The sequence below is a fragment of the Emys orbicularis genome, chromosome 8 (assembly GCF_028017835.1).
Source record: "Emys orbicularis isolate rEmyOrb1 chromosome 8, rEmyOrb1.hap1, whole genome shotgun sequence".
Classification (NCBI taxonomy): Eukaryota; Metazoa; Chordata; order Testudines; family Emydidae; genus Emys; species Emys orbicularis.
The window spans coordinates 67,912,249-67,935,360 of NC_088690.1; the positions used below are offsets into that span (position 1 = coordinate 67,912,249).

The 23,112-nt window shown below is 50.8% G+C and overlaps 1 protein-coding gene across 1 annotated transcript in view; it reads right to left on the reverse strand.

Moving 5' to 3' along the window:
- The window catches only part of LOC135882268 (myomegalin-like), a 77,554-nt gene that overhangs the window by 43,696 nt on the left and 10,746 nt on the right, over positions 1-23,112 (reverse strand). The window contains exons 6-17 of the mRNA XM_065409112.1: positions 21,965-22,123; positions 21,482-21,595; positions 21,112-21,249; positions 20,086-20,265; positions 17,757-17,951; positions 16,415-16,561; positions 13,390-13,471; positions 12,628-12,719; positions 11,206-11,322; positions 10,387-10,524; positions 9,949-10,061; positions 8,963-9,090 (exon numbers count right to left, since the gene is read on the reverse strand). Coding sequence (XP_065265184.1) covers positions 8,963-9,090; positions 9,949-10,061; positions 10,387-10,524; positions 11,206-11,322; positions 12,628-12,719; positions 13,390-13,471; positions 16,415-16,561; positions 17,757-17,951; positions 20,086-20,265; positions 21,112-21,249; positions 21,482-21,595; positions 21,965-22,123 — 1,603 coding nt within the window. The remainder of the gene's footprint in view (positions 1-8,962; positions 9,091-9,948; positions 10,062-10,386; positions 10,525-11,205; positions 11,323-12,627; positions 12,720-13,389; positions 13,472-16,414; positions 16,562-17,756; positions 17,952-20,085; positions 20,266-21,111; positions 21,250-21,481; positions 21,596-21,964; positions 22,124-23,112) is intronic.

The window sequence follows — 23,112 nt, forward strand, 5'->3', positions numbered from 1 at the left end:
ACTAGAGTTACGGTTGCAAAAGTTTCCACAGATCTCCCTGTTTTCACATGCCCAGAACTTTCTGCAGCAGCCATTCTCCATGCTGATGGAGAAATCCTGGCTCCGCTGAACTCAAAACTTACTTCAACAGCATCAAGATTGCATTGCACCATTAGTCTCGGCACTGGGCTATCCTCTCCCCCGTTTTTTAATGTGGGCAGAGCCCCTTAGGGAGTTTTTCCATATATGAGTGTAAGTAAAATACACTTTTTGGACTTCAAAGCAAACATAAGAACAGCCGTTGTGGCTCAGACCAGAGATCCATCTAGCCCAGTATCCTGTCTTCCAACTCTGCCCAGTGCCAGATGCTACTGAGGGAGTGAACAGAACAGGGCAATTTATCGAGTGATCCATGCCAGTCATCCAGTCCCAGCTTCTGGCAGACAGGTTTAGGGATTATTTAGGGAAAATTTGGATGGCTCTTGTTTGAAGCAGGGCTTTAGCAGCCAATGCTGAGCACTGTCCGGTTGAGGATGGACTTGCCATGTATTCTGGATAGGCCAAATATTTCACAGACCGCCTATATTTACAAATGGTAGAGAGGCTTTATTACAAAATACTCAATGCTATTTTTATCCTTCCATGCTAAGGTGCTTGACTCAGGCCTGCTGCCCTCTGCACTAACCAGCCTATATACTTCTTGTTTGGAGGGGTCCATACACAGCAGGACAGACCCCCCAGGAAGGGGCGTATGGGTGCCAGTGAGTTTAAGCTGTCTCTCTCAGCTGGCTGTGGGCTGCTGTGCAGATCAAACGTGCCTGAGCTCAGAGCATTCTGACCACCACACCCCCTCTTGCTCCTCGCATACCCCTAGACTGGGGGATGAGAGGGGACAGCAAAGGTCCATACACTGGCCCTGCACTGGGGGAATCCCCTGGGGGCTTCCACCCCCCACACCTTCAGACCCCCATGTCCCACTGGAGTGGCACATAGGAGCTGTAGCAGCCAGGGCCCTGAACCTGTCCCAGGATTCCTGCTGCTGTCTAAGTGGAGTCATGAGGGACCATCTCCTCTCTGTTCCATCACAGTCATATAGGCAGCGCCAATTCTCACTGGTGCTTCCCAGCCATCTCAGATACAAACCTGTCTGTCTGCCCACTCAAGTCCCCCACTCTTTTTTGGCATTGCCCTTTCCCCATAGCTCACTCCCATGAAATAGGTGGGTCTCTGGTTAGTTTGCCCAAGATGCATTAGAGCTGCATTCTCCAGATCAAGTCTTTGTTTAAAATGGCCTGTGTGCCATTCTAACAGCTCTAACAGCAGCTGATTTGCACAAGGCCTGTCAGTACAGTACCACTGCAAATTTCAGGGTCATTTCCTGCTAGTCCAGCTCATTCATAAAACCAGCCCTAACATTGATCCCTGCAGCACCCTACTAGAAACCACCTCCCAGCCCCAGCGGCTGCCGTTTCTACCTTTTGGTTCTCTCCGTGCTAGGGTCCAACTCATGCCAGCTACTAGTTTAGACGTGGTTGTTACCAGCAGGACTCTGCTGCAGTTTCTTTGAGCAGTGAGAACTCTCTCTCTCCCTCTCATACCCATATAAGTACAGCCTGTTGCAGTCTACCTGGGGTATCGGATGTCTCGAAACAAAGCGCTATACCGGCATTCTGAGGATTCATTGCTTGAAATCCCCCCGCTGCTTATTGCTCTTGGTTCCAATATCCCTTCCATCTTTACAGATCTTTTTCCTCTTAATATCTGGTCCAACATTTTCCTAGGGAAAGAAGCTGAACTTACCAGCTGGTAATTGGCAGGGCTGCTCTCCTTTTCCTGACTTGAAGATTGGATCCATACTGGCTTTTCCCCATGCTTGTTCAAAGAGTTAGCCATGATTCAGTAAACTTGTTAATTTGCCTATTAGTCTAGGATGCAGGTGACTTGGACTCACTGGCATATTCTGCAAAGCATTCCCTCTCTGCTCTTCAGAGATCGCTAATTATCAGAAGGGTTTCCTTTACCGCCTAATGGGCCAAACAAGTTTACATAGATTTTAAAAAGCAGCTTCCTAGCCCCAACATTTTCAATACTCTAATTTATTTGCCCCCCTAGTGTATTAGCAAAGCCCTCTTTTGGCTAGCCTGGCATTGCTCTGCCCCTCTGCAAGCCGTGAACAAGCCCCGCCCAGAGTCTCTTTGAACTTCACATCCTGGAGCAGCCCTTTGCAAAGCTGCGGCAGCGCATCGTGTTCCTTGCACCCTCCTGCACGGCGTAGAGCATCGTTTGCACTAGGCGCGAGCTCTGCCAGGTTCCCCTTCAGCACAGGTAGGTTACGACTCCTGCCATTGTGCTGGGCTTGCTGGATGCTGCAGTTTCCCCATGTTTGCTCTCCTGCCCGGCCGCACTCAGGGAGCCTGATCCTCCCCAGGGCCCTCCTCCAGCCAAACCTGCGAGAAAGAGCCTCTCACCATTCCCCTCTCACTGCTCCATCAGGTGGTGGGGCTCCCTCTGTGGGATGAGTCAGCTGGGCATCTCCCACCTCGGCAGATCCCACACCATCCACTGGGAGCCCTGTCCCTAGGTGAATGGCTCTGAGGCAGCTGTATTATCAGGGTCTCTCGAGTAATTTCCTCTGGGACCCCCAGCAGGTTGGGAGCATACAAGGCCCCCAGTGTATTCTCCCTGGCTCCCGGGCCTTAGGAAAAGGTGAGAGCTCTCCCAATCTCAGCACATTTCAGGATCAAGCCCCACAGTGAATATTCATATCTTCACACATCATTCCCTTCTGACCCTCAGCCAATACCAGCCAGCCCTGATGATTTACTGCACCCAAGCTTCCCCTGGCTGCTCCAGAAACTCCTCTTTAGAGGCTTCAGTCTTTGGCAAGGCAACACTGGGATGATTTTCACCATTGTCTGAAGAGTCATGCCAATAAATCCATCTAATTGCGATGCTTCCATTTCCATGGCCCCTGGGAACGTAGGGTCCCGCACCCAGGCAGCCTGCTGGCTTCCTACCACTAGGACGGCTGTTTCTAGAGAAGAGCAAAGGGGCAGTATCCTGCTGCTGGGGCTAGCGAGGTGCTAGTTTGGCCACACTCTTAGAGCAACCTCAAGGCTCTCCTAACCTGCTCCCCTGGCCACTCCGTAACCAGGAATAGCTGGAGGAATGCGCTGCTTTGGTCACATCCCCTTTAGCATGTCACAGGGGAGGGGGGCTGCAAGAGGGCACCTGAGCTGCTACATGGGTTCTCTGCACATTGGGGTTTCCTCCTGCACAGAGGGGAAAGCCCAGACAACTAAACCAGCTTTGTGAGCCTTCGGCACCTCCACAGCACCCACGAGTCAGGCCCATCGCTTTTACTGGCTTTCCTGTGCTTCCGCAAACTCTCTGCACCTCTGCTACAGTGTCTTAGCAAGCCTCCTGCAGAGCTCACCACCTGTCTGGCAGGCACCAATATGGGGGTCTAAAAAGCAGGCAGACAAGGTTTCAAATTGCTTTGCCAAACCTTGCCCTCTGAGATTGCACTTGTAGCACCTAACACAAGAGGACTTAGAGTGGTAGCAGCAAAAGGCCTGTTCTGCTCCCATCAGTGTCAAAGGCAGCAGGAGCAGGCCCAGTTTTGTGATTTCCCTCATCTCTTAACATATTCGGACCCTTGAAGCAGTTTCAGCTGGTGCACATCAACGCAGCTCCCCTGAGAGCAATGGGGCTGCACGGAGGCACACCAGCCAAGCTGGCCCCTTGTTGCTACTGCACCTGGGAAGCCTGCAGTGCACCAGTTGTGTCCTTCTGAAATTAATAGGCAGCATGTTTACAACAAACAAAAGGAAGTATTTTTTCCACACAACACACAGTCAACCTGTGGCACTCCTTGCCAGAGGATGTTGTGAAGGTAAAGACTATAACAGAGTTCAAAAAAGAACTAGATAAGTTCTAGTTAATGGAGGGTAGGTCCATCAATGGCTATTAGCCAGGATGGGCAGGGATGGTGTCCCTAGCCCTGTTTGCCAGAAACTGGGAATAGGCAACAGGGGATGGATCACTTGATGATTACTTGTTCTGTTCATTCCCTTTGGGGCATCTGGCATTGGCCAGTTGGAAGACAGGATACTGGGCTAGATTGACTTTTGGTCTGATGCAGTATGGCCATTCTTATGTTCTGACCCCTGGGATTTTTAAAGCAATAGACCCCAGCCCTTGGTCATCTCCAGTATGGATTGATCTTTCCATACCATGTACAGCTCCTTTTTATACAGCACAGCTCGTCCTCCCCAGCAGCCTAACCTAGCTCTCTCACACAGCCGGGAGACAGGGTCACCCAACGGCATGAGATGCTCACAGCACTGACCTCCTCTTACCAAGCCAAGTATTTCAACTGGCTCAGTTCAAGTTTTAAGCTTCCAGCTTTAGCATAAAGACACTTCCTACCGAATATTGCCACCGCCTTAGTCTGAGCCCCATTGAGTTGCAACCCTGCTTTTAGGGAAGGGGACGGCTGGGGAAACCAATGCTTGTCTCAGAACATCCTTCAGATTCACTCTCTCTGACACACACGTGCTGAGACCCACCCATACTCCAGTGGAGTACTGCTCGGTTGGGACTCTGTCTGCTCTTATTTAGCACATCCATGAATGATGAGGGAAGAGCAAACAGAGCTGTGATAGACCCCCCCCCCCCCCCCAGATGACAGCGACTAGCGGGGATGTGGCCTACGCTCCAGCGGAAACAGAAATCACTCAAAAGGTCCCTTCCAAGATTAGAAACGTGGTCAGGCAATAACACAAGGAGAGTCAGCTCTGAAAAATGAAAAACAAAGACAGCTGGAAGGGAGAAAAGTATCTAATGGGAGGTTAAGGCAACAGGAACACAAGTATGAGATGGGATGAGTGTGCAATAGGATGGGGCTGCAAAGGAAAACCCAATGGGATTGGGAGCTGCATGTGCAGAGCAGGGAGGTATGGGAGTCTGGTGTGTGTGAAACTAGCCTATTGTGTTTGACAGAAAGTGGTGAGGAATTAACAGGCAATCACCAGAGAGAGCTACTGAGAAGTGGAGCAAGGAGAAAAGGAATGCAACTGAGCAGGGTGCTGGAAACGTCGCTGCAGCTGGGGCTGCCTAATGCCCAGCATAATTGGGCCTGGGCCTGATGTAAAGGATTCTGTGTAGCAGAAGAGCCCAATATGCACCGCTTCTCTTTAGGTGACAAAAAAGAGGGAACTTGGTAGGAGTCTACCAACACCTGAAGGGTGCAAACACCCTGCAGAGAGGGGAATTATCCAGGCCAGGGGAGGAGAAGGAGCAACAGTTTTTAAAAAAGGAGAATTGAAACTATCAGGAAGACAGGCCTGCCAAGGCAATCTGTCCTTAGACCATGAAATAGACTTCCTGGGACAGCAGCTCCATCACTGTTGGTATTTACACCGGCCTAGACAAAGCACTGATGCTACATCACAGGGAAGAACTCCAGAGAGAGGATGGCAGTGGATGGGCTAAAAATAACCTACCAGGTAACTGTTGGGTCACATATTTGGTCCCTTCTGGCCTTGGAATCTATGAATCTCTCCATCTTTGCCATCTCTGGGTCTAATTTCCTCTGCCTTGCACCAGTGTAGCAAGTGTAAACGCTTCTATTCTGAGTGGGAAGCATGGCATCCCCACTCTGGCTGGCACAAGAGACTAAGAGCAGTCTGTACTGCTATGGGTGGCTAGAGGTAACGCAAACAGACTCTGGAGATAGCACCTTTTAACAAGGAGAGACCTCTCTCGGCCTGTGGGTCAGCTAGTCAATATACTGGCCATTTATTTGCAGCTACAAAGGAATGTTTAGACTCCACCATCTATCTTTGCAATGGCTTCTGGGATAACCTGGAAACCAGGACTGGCACAAGCATTGTCCCTCGATACAGCTAGAGGCCTGCATACTCTGCTCCCCGCTGCCCTCAGGAGGTCACTGTTGGTGGCCAGCAATTCAATTTTTGATCCAAAAAATGGGGAGGGATCAGAAGATTGGAGAAAAGTAAACGCTCCACCCTGTCCCCCCCAAGGAAAGAAAAGGGATCTGTCCATTCTCCTTCTGTGCCCTGACAATAAAATAATGGAGCATGGGGGAAACCACTACACATCTCACAGCTATCGGAATCATGAGCAAGCAGGAACCAAGATTTTGCCACACAAAAATGAGTGCTTTTTTCACTAGGCTCAGTGGCTGAAGGGGATGCAGCAGATGCGCTATATTTGGACTTATAAAGCATGCGATACTCTCTCATGTCACCATACTCTTAGAACTGAAGTCAGCTTTGGTATAAATACTAGTATGTGGACAGAAAGCGGTCAGAACGGCCATCCAGAAAGGTTAATGACACAGGTTATGCTAACCCACACAACAGCAGTGCAGGATGGAGGATGCAATGGGGTGCTGCAGGGACGTGTCTTAGCTACAGCCTATCTTTATCGATGCTGGGAATGGGGGCACAGGCAGCCCAGGAATGAAATTCAGATGAAACTAAAATGGGGGAGGGTCAGGAGGGAGATGTACTCCAGGCAGAAAATACAAGGTTCAGAGGATTGACAACCTAGTGGCCAGGGGACTAGCCCAGGACTGAGAAAACCCTAGTTCAGTCCCCTGCTCTGCAACAGACTTCCTGCATGACCTTGGGCAAGTCACTTAATCTCTGTCAGTTCCCCAGCTGCAGAATAGGGCTAACAGCACTGCCCGACCTCCCAGGGAGTTATGAGGATAACTGCTAAAAGGGTTTGTAAAAAATCCTTTACATAGAGCTTGGAAAGAACTAAGCTAACATCGGGGGGAAACAGTCCAAACCCCAGCTCCAGGGTGTGCTGGGAGGCAGGATGCTGAAAGAAGCAAATCAGACACAAGACTGCAGCATGACAAAACTGGAAAAAGAAAACAATGCAATGACAGCTCAGGGCTGCATATGTAAAAGCATCATCACATCACCTGTCCATTAGGCCATGCCAATACGACTTCATTCTGTTCTGGGCACCTTACCAGATATTGATGAAGTGGAGAGAGTGTCAGTTCAGAGAGGGGTGATAGAGTTAGCAGGGTAATGGACTAAGGAGGAAAGATTAAAAGAGCTACATCTGTCTGGGATGGCAAAGGGGGAACACAACAGTAATATCTGCAGGATGTAAACAGCACACGCAGAGAGAGAGAGAGGAGAGTATGATACACAGATGTAACTAAGAGTGATGGGATGAAATTAAGAAAGGAGAAATCTAGATTAAATATTAGAGAAACTTCCTTTCAATGAAATGTATTAGGCTGCGAAAGCAGCCCCCAGAGTAGCAGTGGAATGGCTATCAATCAGCACATTCAAACAGTAGCAAACACGCATTGGAAAAATCCTGAATTGGCCAGGGGGAGATGGCCTGGACACACCTAGCCAGGGCTTTTCCATCCCTGCCTAGAACTCAAGGGTGGAAAGCCCACAGGAGGGAAGAGGGTTAAAACACATGAATGGTTTGGTCTCCTCCTGACAGAAGCGTGAGAGCTGCTCTATCCCTTCTACATGAATGAGGCAGTGTGCAGGGAACGAGGACACCGAAGGGAACTGCAGCTCCTCAGCCCAGGTTGCTCTGCCATCCCAGGTTGAGGCCTCATGTTATTGCTCACTGTTGAGAGGATGGTCCAGATAAGCACATGTAAGAGACGGAGAGTGGGTGGCTAAGCGATGTACTGGATCTAGTCCCACCCATGCTCACAGAGAACATAAGAAGTGGTAGATTTCCCCTCTGCCACTCAAAGGATGGCTGCTGAAAAGCTGGTGTGGGAAATCCCTGCTGGTTTGGCTCTCCTGGTTTACGGCAGTAGGAATACCTTTATGAAAGAGAAATGGAGGCCCTGGAATAGACATTGCACTCATGAATGGAAATGCCCACTTGCAAAATAGCATAGAGCCGCATATGCCCAGAGGGGTCCTGCAGCCTGACCTCAAGTGTTCAAAGCAGCGCAAAGAACTAGGGTCTACTCGTCACGGACTAGAGGGGCATGCACAAGCTGAGAACACAGAGCAGAGTCGTCATGGCCCATGCCACCCTGAGAGGAACACGTCCTGCCAGGTCAGACTGGGCTTTGTCACTCCCAACCCCTCTCAGCCTCAGCCTTTTGTCCTTGAGAGGCTGGGAACTCTTTCCTTTTGCTGCACAGAGGAGCTTGCTGATGATGACAACCCACGGGGACAAAGCTTAGCCCAGGACGAATGGGTCATGTTCCAAGGCTGGCAGAGAGACTGTCTCAGCCACAGAAATGGAAGAGATTCCAGTCAAGGCTTCCACAGGAGCTGGATCCAGCTGTAGGCTAAAACAGGTCATTTCGTTGTTAGGCCAAGAATCAACATCAGTGATACAGCGACTACCAAAAAGGGCCCTCCTCTCTGGCTGCCACTGTCCTTGTCAAAGGGCCTAGCTCTGTCTGCAAGGGAGAACTTGCTTCTCCCCAGACACTTTGCTCTCTCTTTACTCTGTCATGCGGTTGCGGAGGCAGCCGTTGTCCTATGAGCAGCACTTAACTGACTGGGAAAGATTTGGAGGAAAATAAAAATACACACCCATGCATTTGTGAGATGGCACAGAACATTTAAAATCGCTTTCACAGGGAGGCAATCTTTATTTGGCCCATTGGGAGAGGAACGAAGGGAGGAGTAGGAGAAGGATGGAGGTGGATCAACTAAAATGGAATGACTCAAATGTGCAAATACATTTCATAACCTCCCCTGAAGGACCAGAGACAGGTACATAGACGAGACACACATGGGTTGCACGGATCGCCATTTCCAGGGCAGCTCTAAATGCACCACTCCTATCATATCATTAGTAACAAGTCAACCCTCCCAGAGTCAGTCAGCCAGGCTTGCTCGGTTAGTGACCAGTTTCCATCCAGGGCAGGTGGCAGGGTGAAGGCCAGAGCTCAGAAGGCATGCTGGGGTAGGACTCTCTCTCACACTCTGCTGTTCCCCACCTCCAAAGGCGCCCAGGGTCTCCAGCCTGCGCAAATGCTCCATGCTTCTGCCAAGAGCCTCTTCCAGTCGTCCACGGAGCGCCTGGGCCCCCTCCAGCTCCGCCCGCAGAGTCTGGCCTCTCTCGGGGCTAATTAGACACGTCATACAGAAAGGGAAGACGGTTAGACAGGCTTCACGGAATGTCCACACCAGTAAGGAGACAGAGCGGTGCTGGCTCATGTCTAACCACCACTTACTCATCCGTGCTCCAAAGGTAGATCCAGCATCGGCTCCTTCCGCTTCTCTTCTAACTTTGACCAGAACCAGCTGCAGGTGCCGGGCCCCAGCACCCGCCCCCCCACATGGGTCAGGCACAGACTCGTACACCCACGGAGCAGTTCCCCCAGACTCACCCCCAATCCCCTGGGAAGTCAGGGCAGGGACAGTGGCTTCCTGGCCGTCGCTAGTTATCACCACTGAATCAAGTACCAAGAGAAACTCCATGTGTGCGTGGTTCCTTCAGCCCCGCAGACTGCTCAGCTCCCCGCCACCACCAAGGCTCGCGTGGTGGAGGGTAGCAACGTCAGTCATGCTGTCATGGAGGGGAATGACCTGGACAAACTACTAGAAGCCCCAAGCAATTTTCAGATCAATGATTTAACAAAGGGACATGCAGCCTCTCTGAGATGTCAGGAGGCAAGGGAGGGGAAGCCAAGGGGGCGGGGAGAAATCAAGGGGAGAGGAGAATCTGAAAGGAGCATTAGAGCTCTGGGGTGTCATTAACTCCTGCTGTCTCGCCTGACTCATGTGATCTCCTCTGCCATGGGCAGAACGCTGCCTTTAATCAGCCACTCCCCAGCAGCAGCCCACTGAACAATTCCCTGCTCACACAGGCTCACGGACACCCTAGTGCTTCAACTTTTCCCTTTGAACAAGTCCCCCAGAGGGAGTGCAGCTCCTCCACCTCGCAGGACCACACGGCAGCGACAGCATGAGGGCCCCCTACCTGTCTGGGTGAGCGTGGAACTTCACCAGACTGCTGTACAGCTGCCTTTCTGCTTGCAGAGCTTCATTCAGGCGACTCTTCTCCGCCACCAGCCCTTCCAGCATCAGCAACAGCTGGGGAGAGAGGAGGCAAAAAGCAACAGGCAGAGGTAGGAGCTGAGCAGAGTCCAGCCAAGAGACTGGAGTTGGTCATGTCAGGGACATGGAGATGAGGGGCTGACCTCCGCCCGTGGGATCCAAACCACCTCTCTGTGCCATAAAGAGGATCTGAGCCCCTCTTATACCTGCACGTACACTGGCACACTCTCTCCCAGGCAACAGCATTACAGTGCAGAACTGGCAATAGAGAATTAACTAACTGCAGGAACTGGAAACAGGCCTGAGCCTTCAGCCCATGAGATATCCCCTCTGCGGGAGATTTCATCAGAGCATGCGCTACCTGTTGCCGTCTGTTCCCTGTAGCCTCCTGTCCTCGTGACTCTGCTGTGGCTACTTTCTCCCGAAGCACCAGGACTTCTTGGGTCAGTCGTTCCACAGCTGGGATTTCTTCAGGATCAACCAGCTGCATCTGCAGGTCCTGAAAGCCAAGAAGAGCAGAGTTGGCTGGAGATCAGCAACAGGAGACACCCCTTGAATCAATGCAAGCTGGAATTAATCAGTGCAAGCTGGAATTACAAAGGTCCCTAGAGACATCGCAGATTAGGGTCACTAACAAGGGGAACTCCTATCCCTTCCAAGGGTGAGCCAGACAATTCAGAAGAAAACCACACTCGGGGGTGTGCAGCACCAACATCCCAGAGCAAGCCTTACTGTTGCTTTGTGCTAACAGGAGCCTGACTCAAGACTCCAGACAGGATGCAAGGCACCCTGCACGCTCCAGAACTCCTAAACAAGGTCCAGGATGCACAGCAAGGGCACTCCAGGAATAACAAGATCCCCAAATGAGCATCTCCCAAATGATGGGAGACTTCTACATAACGCTCTTCATGTTTTACAGGAACCATGGAGTGAGGCCCAGGATGCCAAGCCCGAGATGTTACAAGATCCATGCGTGAGATCTCGAATACAGCTCAGGAGTCTCCTCATACATCCACCTCGTTGCTGATCTCCATGGAAACCTGGCTTCCTGTTTCTGACATTTTACAGTACACTGGAAGCCAGCTAGAAGCCTCGAGGTGGGGGGAACTGGAGGTTGTTCACTAGCATCCCTGGGCAGAGATGATCAGACAGTATGTCAGGAGAACTGTAGAGATCCCACCTTTATAAGGTCCTCCTTGCTCTGGATGTTCCTGGTCAGGGACTCAATATCTGAGGCCTGCACCTGCAGCTCCTCCTCCTGTGCCGTCACCACAGACTGAAGAGAAGAGAGCTCCAACTACAGAGCAGAGACCACGGGGTCAGTGAAAGCTCCGCAACCCAGACACATGCCATAAACCCTCCATGCCACTGCCTCAATCATCCCACCCTCATGCCCCTAATCTGTGGTGCTGGCCAGAGTCGTGAGTGGCCTCCTTCGCTCAGTGCAACACTACTACACGCTGTACGATGCCTCTATCTGAGGCTAAAGACAACATTTCTGAGAAAGGGGGAGGAGGGCCAAACTGGGCCCAGGAAGGAAACTTTCCTTCAGTCTCATCAAGTCAGCACTGCAATCCCATAACCAGACCCTTTGTTCACCCCTCCATCAAGAGAGGTGCCTGTGGAGTTGATGGAGAGGAAATGGAAATGAAGGACCCACATCAGTCTGTCAGCTTCATGACTTTGACACCACATGGGGACAATCCCTAGTCCACTGGTTCTCAACCTATTTATCATTGTGGGCTGTGTTGGGCTGCAGGTTGAGATCCACAGCGTGCCTCCCCCCCAAACCTCCCTCCACAGATCCCTATGCCCAGCGACCCCTTCACAGAGTGGGGCCAGGAGTGGAGCCCTGGGCAGGATGGCAGTGACCCCGGACCCCGCTGTGCAGGATCGGGTTGCAGGGCAGCCGGGTGGCAGCCTGGACCCCAACCCTGTGGGGCTAGCCGGCAGCTCCGACACCAACCACAGCCCTCCCCGGGCCGGCTGGCAGCCCCGGGCTGGCTGGACCACCCGGACCCCACCGCGCTGGGTGGCCAGGCAGCCAGGAACCTGGACCCCATGTGGCCCAGCGGCCCACGGGTTGAGAATCGCTGCCCTAGTCAGTAGTGAGCATAAAGGTCGCTACACCGGAAACCAGAGCATCCCCGGGATAAAGCATAGGCCAGCTACTCACAAATGTAATGATCTAGATGGTTTCCATTTAGGAAATAAGCTACCTCTGGGGTGGAACAAAGCAGCAATTTAACAGTGCACTGCTCGTGACAGGACGTGAAAAAGAAACTATATCCAACAAAAAATGCAAGAGGAATAGGGAGGCTGAATGTAATTGCCAGAGCTGAAAATCTGACCAGGACACCAGGGCTAGCACCTTCCATTCCCATGCAGGGTCCTTACCAGAAACCAAATAATAATTAATACTCAGTGCTTCCAAGCTCCATTGTGCTGGGCACTATACAAACACTGAGCAAGAGACAGCCCGTTCCCCACAGGGTGGGAGTATGAACATAGCATGGCTGTTTGAAGGCAGGCCAGGCTGGATTTGGTCTCAAGTGAAACAAGCCTCAGACTGCAGACGCTCAGGGTCTCGCCACAAACTCACCCTGCTTTCTCTTTCCTTTCTTGCCATTAGCTCCAGTTCCTCTCTGGCATTAACAAGCTCCTTCTCCAGCTCGGCAGCTGTCTCCAACGGGCCTGGAGAGGAAACCACAGCCCAAAAAGTTACACTAACGCATGGCTTGAATTATCTACCAGACACACCCTGGTTTTCTAACTGCAAGCGTTAGAAACAGAATCTTTTCCAAATTAGAGCTCAAATCCTGGCATTTGCACCCCTACCACGGAGATGGATTTTTCAAGGCCTTTTCTAATGCTCCTGCTCCCATAGTGATCCTCAACTACCAGCCGCCCCAGCTAGAGTCCATTCCCATTCCCGATGCCCTCCACTCCAGAGTCCAGAATCCAGTGGCCTCAGCCCTGGGAAGAGTTCCAAGTATCCCCACCTGCCCTCCCAGATTAACCGCACTCCTCCCAGTCAAGGAGGGCAGAACATTCTGATTAGCCCAGTGATCAGCAAACACCAGCTCCCCCTCCCACACCAGCTTCCTCCACTCAGCACTGGAGTCCAGAACCTGTCAGTGATTCCCAAGCACCAGTCTCCCATCCCAAATCCAAGCCACAGTCATTGAGTGCCCCAAGTTTTATCCCCAGCCTCACAAACCTGGGGAAGGATGACTCCAGTCAATACTCCTGGTTAAAGTTCTTTGGTGTCTTTGCAGGTTGTTTGTCACGAGACAGTTCTCCCCATGGCAAAAGCCTTGGGTCACCTTCGTACCGACTGGAGAGAAGCTGCCGCTGTACTGACCTTTCTCCATCCTGTATTTGCTGTCCTCTCCCTTGGAGATTCCGGTAGCAGTAGCGTTCCCGCAACCTCCTGGCAGTAATTCCTGAAAACACAAAATGATTCCTGGTTTTCCCCCCTTAGAGATCACCCTGTGCACCCTGCACAGTTTAGACCCTTCCGCCCAGCTCCAAGCCTCACCGCCCAGCGCTTAGACCAAACACGACACATGCTCCTGTACTGGTGTCACACAGACCATTGGCCAAATGGGGTTTTCAATTATGGGGGAGCTGACCAGAGGCCTGTAAGATTTTGGGGATCTCAGAACCCAGAGGAATGGAGGGAGACAAGCACAAATGGGCTGAGAGCTTAAATCTGGTGTGAGAAACAAGCTTGGGAAGTCAGGAAAGGGACTCCAAAGAGAGAGGCGTCCAGAGCAGGAAAAGGAAAAGAGGTTCTTGGCCACTATGTTTGGGTTGCACCAAGGGGGACTAAGTAGCAGGGACACCAGAGAAGAGACTGCAGCAACAGTGCAAGAGATAAGAGAATGGTCTAGGGCAGTGGTCCCCAACCTTTTTCGTCTGGCGGGTGCCGGACGATGAGCCACCGAGGACCGTGGCCGGCAGACAAGCATCCGCCGAAATGCCGCCGAGAAGCGGCAACGTCAAGAGGTGTCGCCGCCGAAAATCAGCAGCATTTCGGCGGCGACGCCTCTTGATGACGCTGCTTCTCGGCGGATGCTTGTCCGCCAGCCAGTACACGGGCGCACATAGATGCATTGGTGCCCGCGGGCACCGCGTTGGGGACCACTGGTCTAGGGCTTTAATAGCTAGAATGAAGAGGAAAGGATGAACCGAAGCTGCTGTCATGAAAAAGTGGCAGGATTTAGCAATGGTCTGGATGCAGAAGGCACACAGAGGAATCAAATATGCCCACAGGCTGTATGCATGGGCGACAGTGCCAGGCCGGGGGATTTTCCATGATGGGTACCAATCTTCCATCAGAGCCTTGCCTTCTTCCAGACACCTGCTAAATCGGACACCCTGGGGGTGCTGGCAGTGAGCACGACAGTAAAGGTTACAAAGCCACTCCCAAGTCAGCCCTATTTACACTCCCCCAGAGCCCTCTGAAGAACTTTTCTAGGCTGAGCCACACTAGCTAGCTACATAGCAGAGATATTTCTCTGTGCAACTCAGCATCGAGAATTCAGAGGTTAACAGTGGAGCTCAGCCCAAATGCACGATTTTGGAAAGGTTAAGGAAAGTCTCTCCAGCTCATTGTGAGATATTGGGGAGTAGAGACAAACCACCGATGGCCTATTAGCTCCTTCCAGCCTAAACTCCATGATTCTAAACCCTACGACATGTTTTACAACTTTAAACAAAAATTAGACGTTTGTTCACCAAGAATCCATTGAAATGGTTCCAACAAAAGCAGCCTGGCTTATGCTCAGTGACAAAGGGTGCGACGTTGCACTCCATAATGTTTTATGGAAATATGCTTACAAGTATAAATATGATGTAACTGGAATATGCTTTATGCAAAAAGTTTATTGTAAGGTATCATTACAAAAGGTTATAATCTACTGAGTGTGTTCATCCTATTTGTTTGCATGTATTATTTCTATGTCTGGAGTTAGGAGAATAAGACATAAACTTGTACTACTGATGTAAACACATTAAGTGGAAGCCTTTAAGGGTGCTTCAGAATCAATGAACTGTGAATGGGTTTGTTTACTTGCAAGCGTTCGTTCCTGTAAACCAGCCCAGGAAGAATGGTAGAGTCCATCTTAAACCTGGTGCTTTTCCATTTAGAAGGAGGGGTGGGGATCCAGAGAGACAAAAGATTCCCACCTTGTGCCAAAGCTGTAAAAGGGGGTGGAAGAGAACAAAAGAGGCGGCCAGTCATGAAAACCCCCTAATTACCACCTGGGCTAGAACTAACAAGGACTGTACCAGGGGAAAGGATTGGGCCCAGACTAGGAAGGCGTCTAGTCTGTGAAAGAAGCTTATTGGAACATCTCTGAGGGCGAGATTTTACCTGTAAACAGTTTCTTAATGTATTAGTCTTAGACTTGCGTGTTTTTGCTTTATTTTGTTTGGTGACTTACTTTGTTCTGTCTGTTATTACTTGAAACCACTTTAATCCTACTTTTAATACTTAATAAAATCACTTTTGTTTTATTAATTAACCGAGAGTAAGTGATTAATATCTGGGGGAGCAAACAGCCGTGCATCTCTCTCTATCAGTGTTATAGAGGGCGGACAATTTAGGAGTTTACCCTGTATAAGCTTTATACTGAGTAAAACTGATTTATTTGGGGTTTGGATCCCATTGGGAGCTGGGTGTCTGGGTGCTGGAGGCAGGTGACCTGCTGAGCAGTTTTTGGTTAAAGCCTGCAGCTTTGGGGGTGCGGATCAGACCTGGGTCTATGTTGCAGCAGGCTAGCGTGTCTGGCTCAACAAGGCAGGGTTCTGGAGTCCCAAGCTGGCAGGGAAAATGGGCTCAGAGGTAACTTCAGCACATCAGGTGACAGTTCCAAGGGGGTCTCTGTGAGAGAACCCGTCGCAAAGGGGTTCCTAGCAAAACTGATTTAAAAACACTTGACAATTGAGGATGAATACTCCAATACTGCCCACACAAGCAGCGTCTGCTCTCAGCTGATCTATGGGAAGGAGCTGCTGAGTGACTGAGAAAAAGCTGTGGGGTTCAGATCAGGATGTTCTGATCTCACCTGGACTCCCATTAGCAGGGATGGTCTTTTTGGTTTGTGCCTAGCACAACAGGGTCCAGATCTACGTGTGGGCTCCTAAGCATTATAGCAATACAAATAGTAAATATTAACAGCTGCCAAGGGCTTCCATGTGACACACTCAGTGCTTGATCACTCCTCCCCCACAGTAGTCTCCTCACCCCCCTTCTGGTATCTCTCTGCATTTGCTTTCTTCCCACAGGCCTCTCTCTGTCCCCTGCTGCTACAGCAATCACTTCTCTCCCCTGTCCTGAGGCAGCATGCAAAGGACAGAACAATCCAGTGCACAATTCCTACTTGAAAGGGCTGCTTGTCTTTCTGGAGGAGAAGCCTGCCATCAGCCGCTGTGTTCTTCCCCAGCTCCTTCCCCACCAGCTGCTGGCGCAGGAATTGTACTTCGCCACTCTTTTCTGCCAGAGCCTGCACCATCTTCTCGGCTGCTACCTGACGCAGCGGGAAAGCAAGGCGAGAGGAGAGAAGCAGAGGTGACAAAGAGTTGGGTCTCAGTTGGCTACTGGCCCAAACCCTGGCCCGGACTCCTTGCTCTGGCAACATAAGGACAGATTTACCTATCGCTTGCTGCTGGAGCGGAGATCAGGAGCTTTCCTTTCCAACTCTAACCAGGGACTTTACTATGGGCTTTGTGGCAGCACACACAACAGTCAATGCTACAGCACTGCCATCACAGCCCCCTGCTTTCACTTACCCAGCCTTTGCTGAGTAACTCTTCAGCAGTGCTACCAAACCTTTGACTGGGATGGTGAAAACTCGCCCATGGCATGGGGGCTGCGGAGTGCAGCAATATGGGAGGAGGCCTGGAAGGACAGAGGGGATGAGGATAGAGGATGGGAGCTGGAGGAGAGAAGGGAGGCAAATGCTGTGAGGAGATAGCTGGGAGCTTGGCTTTTTAATCCTGTTAAAAAGGAAAATTCAATGCAAAACTCCAGTGACATTTAAAACTGACTGATTTCAATGCACAGAACACAGGCAATTCTGAGGGTAAGACTCTTGTGGAAACATTAACTCCCTGGTAGTCCACACAATAGTCTTGAGTACTAGTTTGACTGTTAAATACAGCTAACATACAACGAACAGAGCTCCCCCCATGCTGTCCCTCCACCCTTCTGATTCTATGCAGAGGAGATGGCTCCACCAGGCTATGGGGCTTCCCTCTGGTCGCCTGATGTCACCGCTGTGGGGAAGAGCTCCAGGGTTGACCTTTCCCACGACTGCTGGCCAGGCAGTGGTGGTATGCGTACACAGAATGCCCCGTGAATGTGCACAAGCCGAGAGCTGCACACCTTCCTCTCCCCAACCCCACAATACGCACATGCAAACCCTGATCTGGGTGCACAAGAAGAGCCCCCAGGTTTCACAACTTAGGCCTGTGGGGCACGTGGACAAGCGAACGGTGCGCTCAGAATTATTACCGTAGAATTTCCCCACAGACGACGAGTTGATATTTGTAACCTTACTCTGCATTACCATGGGCAAGGGGGGTATTCTCACTGTTATGTGGTTCTGAAACATGAGACACTTCCTGCAGCTCCCCCCATGGCATCAGAGACTAGAGACCAGTTTCCACACAGCAGACCCATCACAGCCACGCTGGTCAGCGGCTGCTCTGAGCGCAACTCACTCGGCTTCGCTGCTCCCGGGTGCTCATGGCTTGAAGCAGCTCCCGAAGTTCGGTCTCATGTTCTCCAGCCTGTCTGTTCCTGTCACTCAGGAGATCCTGCAGCATCCTCTCCTTCCGCTGGAGACGCAAGCACAGCTCCTCTGCAATCTCACTCTGCCCTGGGCCCCGCTTGCAGAGCAAGGTTGCTGTGAGCTCCTAGGGGAAAAGGAGGGAGAAAAGGGTTGAGACGTTTCATCTCCATGCTCAGAGAAGCCTGGCACTTTGGGATGAACGGCTGTGCAGCCTGGGAGCACCTCTCTGATCACATGCAGTCACCAGCAGAGAATCAACGCACAGCGAGCATTTATGCCAACGCAGCATTCGAGGGCCTGCCAGGATTCCAGGGAGCAGCTTTCCTGGTTCGCCCCCCTCTTCCTGCAGCACACATGGAAGGGGCTGGGCCATGCATGTCACTCAGAAGCTGACGTGCCTCTGTGCTTCCATTCTGTAGGGAGAGCCTTTGCTTCTACAGAGCCGGTAATTGTTAGTGCTCTCAAATTGAGGACTATGCTAGTTTAGATATTTTTACTTTGCCTCTGATGTGCTCCCTCCTCTGAACTGCGGCCAAGAGCACAGAGATTTAAAAAGGTGACACACTGGGGGATCATAGAATCATAGAATATCAGGGTTGGAAGGGACCTCAGGAGGTCATCTAGTCCAACCCCCTGCTCAAAGCAGGACCAATCCCCAACTAAATCATCCCAGCCAGGGCTTTGTCAAGCCGGGCCTTAAAAACCTCCAAGGAAGGAGATTCCACCACCTCCCTAGGTAACGCATTCCAGTGCTTCACCACCCTCCTAGTGAAATAGTGTTTCCTAATATCCAACCTAGACCCCCCCCACTGCAACTTGAGACCATTGCTCCTTGTTCTGTCATCTGCCACCACTGAGAACAGCCGAGCTCCATCCTCTTTGGAACCCTCTCTCACGTAGTTGAAAGCAGCTATCAAATCCCCCCTCATTCTTCTCTTCTGGAGACTAAACAATCCCAGTTCCCTCAGCCTCTCCTCATACGTCATGTGCTCCAGACCCCTAATCATTTTTGTTGTCCTCCGCTGGACTCTTTCCAATTTTTCCACATCCTTCTTGTAGTGTGGGGCCCAAAACTGGACACAGTACTCCAGGTGAGGCCTCACCAAAGTCGAATAAAGGGGAACGATCACGTCCCTCGATCTGCTGGCAATGCCCCTACTTATACAGCCCAAAATGCCGTTAGCCTTCTTGGCAACAAGAGCACACTGTTGACTCATATCCAGCTTCTCGTCCACTGTGACCCCTAGGTCCTTTTCTGCAGAACTGCTACCTAGCCATTCGGTCCCTAGTCTGTAGCAGTGCATGGGATTCTTCCGTCCTAAGTGCAGGACTCTGCACTTGTCCTTGTTGAACCTCATCAGGTTTTTTTTGGCCCAATTCTCTAATTTGTCTAGGTCCCTCTGTATCCGATCCCTACCCTCTAGTGTATCTACCACGCCTCCCAGTTTAGTGCCATCTGCAAACTTGCTGAGAGTGCAGTCCACACCATCCTCCAGATCATTAATAAAGATATTAAACAAAACCGGCCCCAGGACCGACCCTTGGGGCACTCCGCTTGAAACCGGCTGCCAACTAGACATGGAGCCATTGATCACTACCCGTTGAGCCCGACGATCTAGCCAGCTTTCTAGCCACCTTACAGTCCATTCATCCAGCCCATACTTCTTTAACTTGGCAGCAAGAATACTGTGGGAGACCGTATCAAAAGCTTTGCTAAAGTCAAGGAATAACACATCCACTGCTTTCCCCTCATCCACAGAGCCAGTTATCTCATCATAGAAGGCAATTAGGTTAGTCAGGCACGACTTCCCCTTGGTGAATCCATGCTGACTGTTCCTGATCACTTTCCTCTCCTCTAAGTGTTTCATAATTGATTCCTTGAGGACCTGCTCCATGATTTTTCCAGGGACTGAGGTGAGGCTGACTGGCCTGTAGTTCCCCGGATCCTCCTCCTTCCCTTTTTTAAAGATGGGCACTACATTAGCCTTTTTCCAGTCATCCGGGACCTCCCCCGATCGCCATGAGTTTTCAAAAATAATGGCCAATGGATCACCAAGAGGAGCAGGGCTATGAGTTTGCCCCCCACCCCCTCCTATACACTCCACCAAATCAGGGTAATGGGTCTGACCCCCCCTCCAAGGGGAGCAGGATGGCACAGTGGCATTGAGTGAGTGGCCCAGAGGCCTGGCAGTAGTGCTCAGGGATCCCATCCAAGAGGGAATGGCTGGAGGCACTGCAGCAGGGAGCATGGGCCTTACTTCCACTTCCTTGTTCCTGTCGTGCAGAGAGGTCTGCAGTTGCTGTATTATCCCCTCCTGCTCCTTCTGCCAACAGCTGGATTTCGCCTCGACTTCCTCTTTCAGCCACTGGAGGTTCTGGCAGGTTGCTGACACCTGCTCTAGTTCCAGCGTCTTGGCTTTCAGCAGGCTGTCCATGCTCTAGGGACCACAGAGAAAACCAGGAACACACTGAGGCCCAAGTAGATTCTTGTGCACTTAAGTAAACAGGATTGAAATTATTCAGTCTCTTCTACCCTTTTGTGCAGCCCCAAACAGCCATTACATTCACTCCCTAAGGAAAGCTTCCACCTCAGCATCCAGCTGAGAAATGCCATATGGAACTATTAGTTTAACCCCTTCCTTCCCCAGATGCAGGAGGCCATCAGAAAACTGCCTGGTGGGGAGGGATGAGGATGTATGCAGGTAGTATGCTAAGCAAGCACTCACCAGAGAAGAGCCACAAGAATGAATAAAGGATTAGCAAACATGCCTTATAGTGACAGACCCAAGGAAATCTATTTAGTTTAAGAGATGGTTAAGGGGTGACTTGACCACAGTCTATAAGTATCTACATGGGGAACAAATATTTAATAATGGGCCCTTCAACCTAGCCGAGAAAGGTCTAACCCGATCCAATGGCTGGAAACTGAAGCTAAACATATTCAGCCTGGAAATAAGGTGGAAATCTTTAACAGTGAAGCTAATTAACCATTGGAACGATTTCCCAAAGGTCGTGGTAGATTCTCCATCACTGACCATTTTAAATCAAGATCTTTTCTAAAATTATTGTGGGGCAGGTCTCTGGCCTGTTTGATGCAGCTCAGACTAGATGATCACAGTGGTCTCTTCTGGCCACGGAATCGATGAGGCAGCCAAAGCAGCAACGTAAGGGCTGGCCACACCAATGGAATGAATGCTGTGCCAAGCTGAGCCGGGGGCTCTGGTCACCCTACACATAGGTGCACTACACAGGGGACAATATGCTGGGGAGGGGATCACACTTACATGAATGGTGGCCTCATTGCTGGACAGGACGCTGCGCAGTCTCTCCAGGTCACGCTCCCGCTCTCTCACAGAGAGATGGAGCTGTCGCAGCTCTTGCTCCTTCTCTTCCACGGCACAAAATTTCTCATCTATTGCTCGCTACAGGGAGAGAAAAGGTGACAAAGCGATCATAGAGAAACACTCCCTCGTGCAGAGACAGCATCCTGAATTCTCTTGCCATGCAGCCTACTTCACACTACGTGGGAGAACTCAGCTCACTCTATGGGGATGCTCAAGGGAGAGCAAAGCACAAGGGATGCTTTGCCTACCCATCCCCCCAGGAGCCCAGGGAAAGGATGGGGGAGACTGTGCTGGAATGTCCTGTGCTTACCTCCAGAGCAGCATCTCGGTCTTTGATTCGCTGCTGCAACTTCTCCAGCATAGCATCAGTCACCGCAGGGTTCTTCTCCAAGCTCTGCTGACGTTGCAGAAGTTCCCGGGATTCCTGAAGGTGCCCCATAAGCACACATCAGCACAGACACCAACGTTACTGAGCCAGTGCAGGGAGTTCGGAGGTCAGAGCACCTCTCTCTGAGCTCACTCTCCTCTCCCCACACTCAAAGGATGGCAGAGTCCACAGGTCAGGTCAGTGTTAATCTGTCTGATTCCCTCCCCAGTCAGGACTCACCTCGGGCTGAGTCGTACTGGCATCAGCCACAGCTACAGATCCCTCCCTGTGGCTGTAGCCAGAGGGTTGCCCTCAGACTCCAATCTCTCTGAGGGCAGGCACTGGAGAGCTGCACATGGTCATGTGGTTGCTGGCACCCAAATACCAAGGTGAGGCTAATCCTTGAGTCACATCATTTCACCTCACCTGCAGAAGCTGTTCTTTGTGAGCCAGCCTCTGGCTCAAACGCTGAACACGCTGCTCCTGGGCCCGGATCTCACAGCATCTCTCCCCCTCCAGGGCCCGCAACTCCTGAACCTTGCCCTGCAGCTCTGCTTGTACCTGCTGCACAACACTACGCAGCTCCTGAAAGGAAACACACTTCTCACTTCTTTGCCATAAGATGCCCACTTAACAGGAAGCCCTGTCAGTCAGTCACACCAGAGACGGAGACACCCTCAGGAGTCGCTGTTATCCTGTTAAAAACAAGGAGGAGTCCGGTGGCACCTTAAAGACTAACAGATTTATTTGGGCATAAGCTTTCATGGGTAAAAAACCCACTTCTTCAGATGCACGTTATCCTGTTGAATCTCACAAGGTAAAGAGCAGGCTGGGCTGCAGGAGAGGACAACAGGGATTCAGTAGGATTCAGATGTTATAGGCTGCTGTCATTCAGATCAGAAAACTGAGAGCCTGACCTCCTTCTGCAGGAGAAGGGGATGCTAACCCTTCAGCAAGCATATGGATGGAGCACCGATGAAGAATATCTTCATGTGGTTCAGCTTATGGAAGCTAGGCTCAGTACATGTGTAGCACACATGTAGATGGAGAGAGGGTTTTCACAGCTGCATGGACAGATGTCAGTGTGGACCGTGGCTGAGTATGTCTCAATAGGGGGGTTCCTATTCCCTACCTCCATTGCTATGAAGTTTAATACATCTCCACATAGACACATCTGATTACTTACCTACATGCTGAGTAGGAGTTTTGTACAGCACAGCCACCAAAGCAATCTTTCAAACATTTATTACTTCTTCTTTGAAATTACAGAGACATTTAGTGATTTTTAAACTCTAAATCCATCCATCTCACCAAAGTGACCACTTGACACGGAATACCAGCCACATGCCTCTTTCTTTAGTTCTATGTATTATTTTGTGCCCAGTGCAAGAACAGAGCAACTAACTCTTAACTTCTTCAGAAAGTCACTATCAGAGTGGGTCCAATCACATGAAGTTTGGTAGTGAAACTGACAAGCAACTGGAATTAGGGTTCTGCACTCAATTCCCTAACTGCACTTCCGCAAAGTGAAAATTTGTTGGTGACTGTACAACTTTAAAACTGATACAATTTTT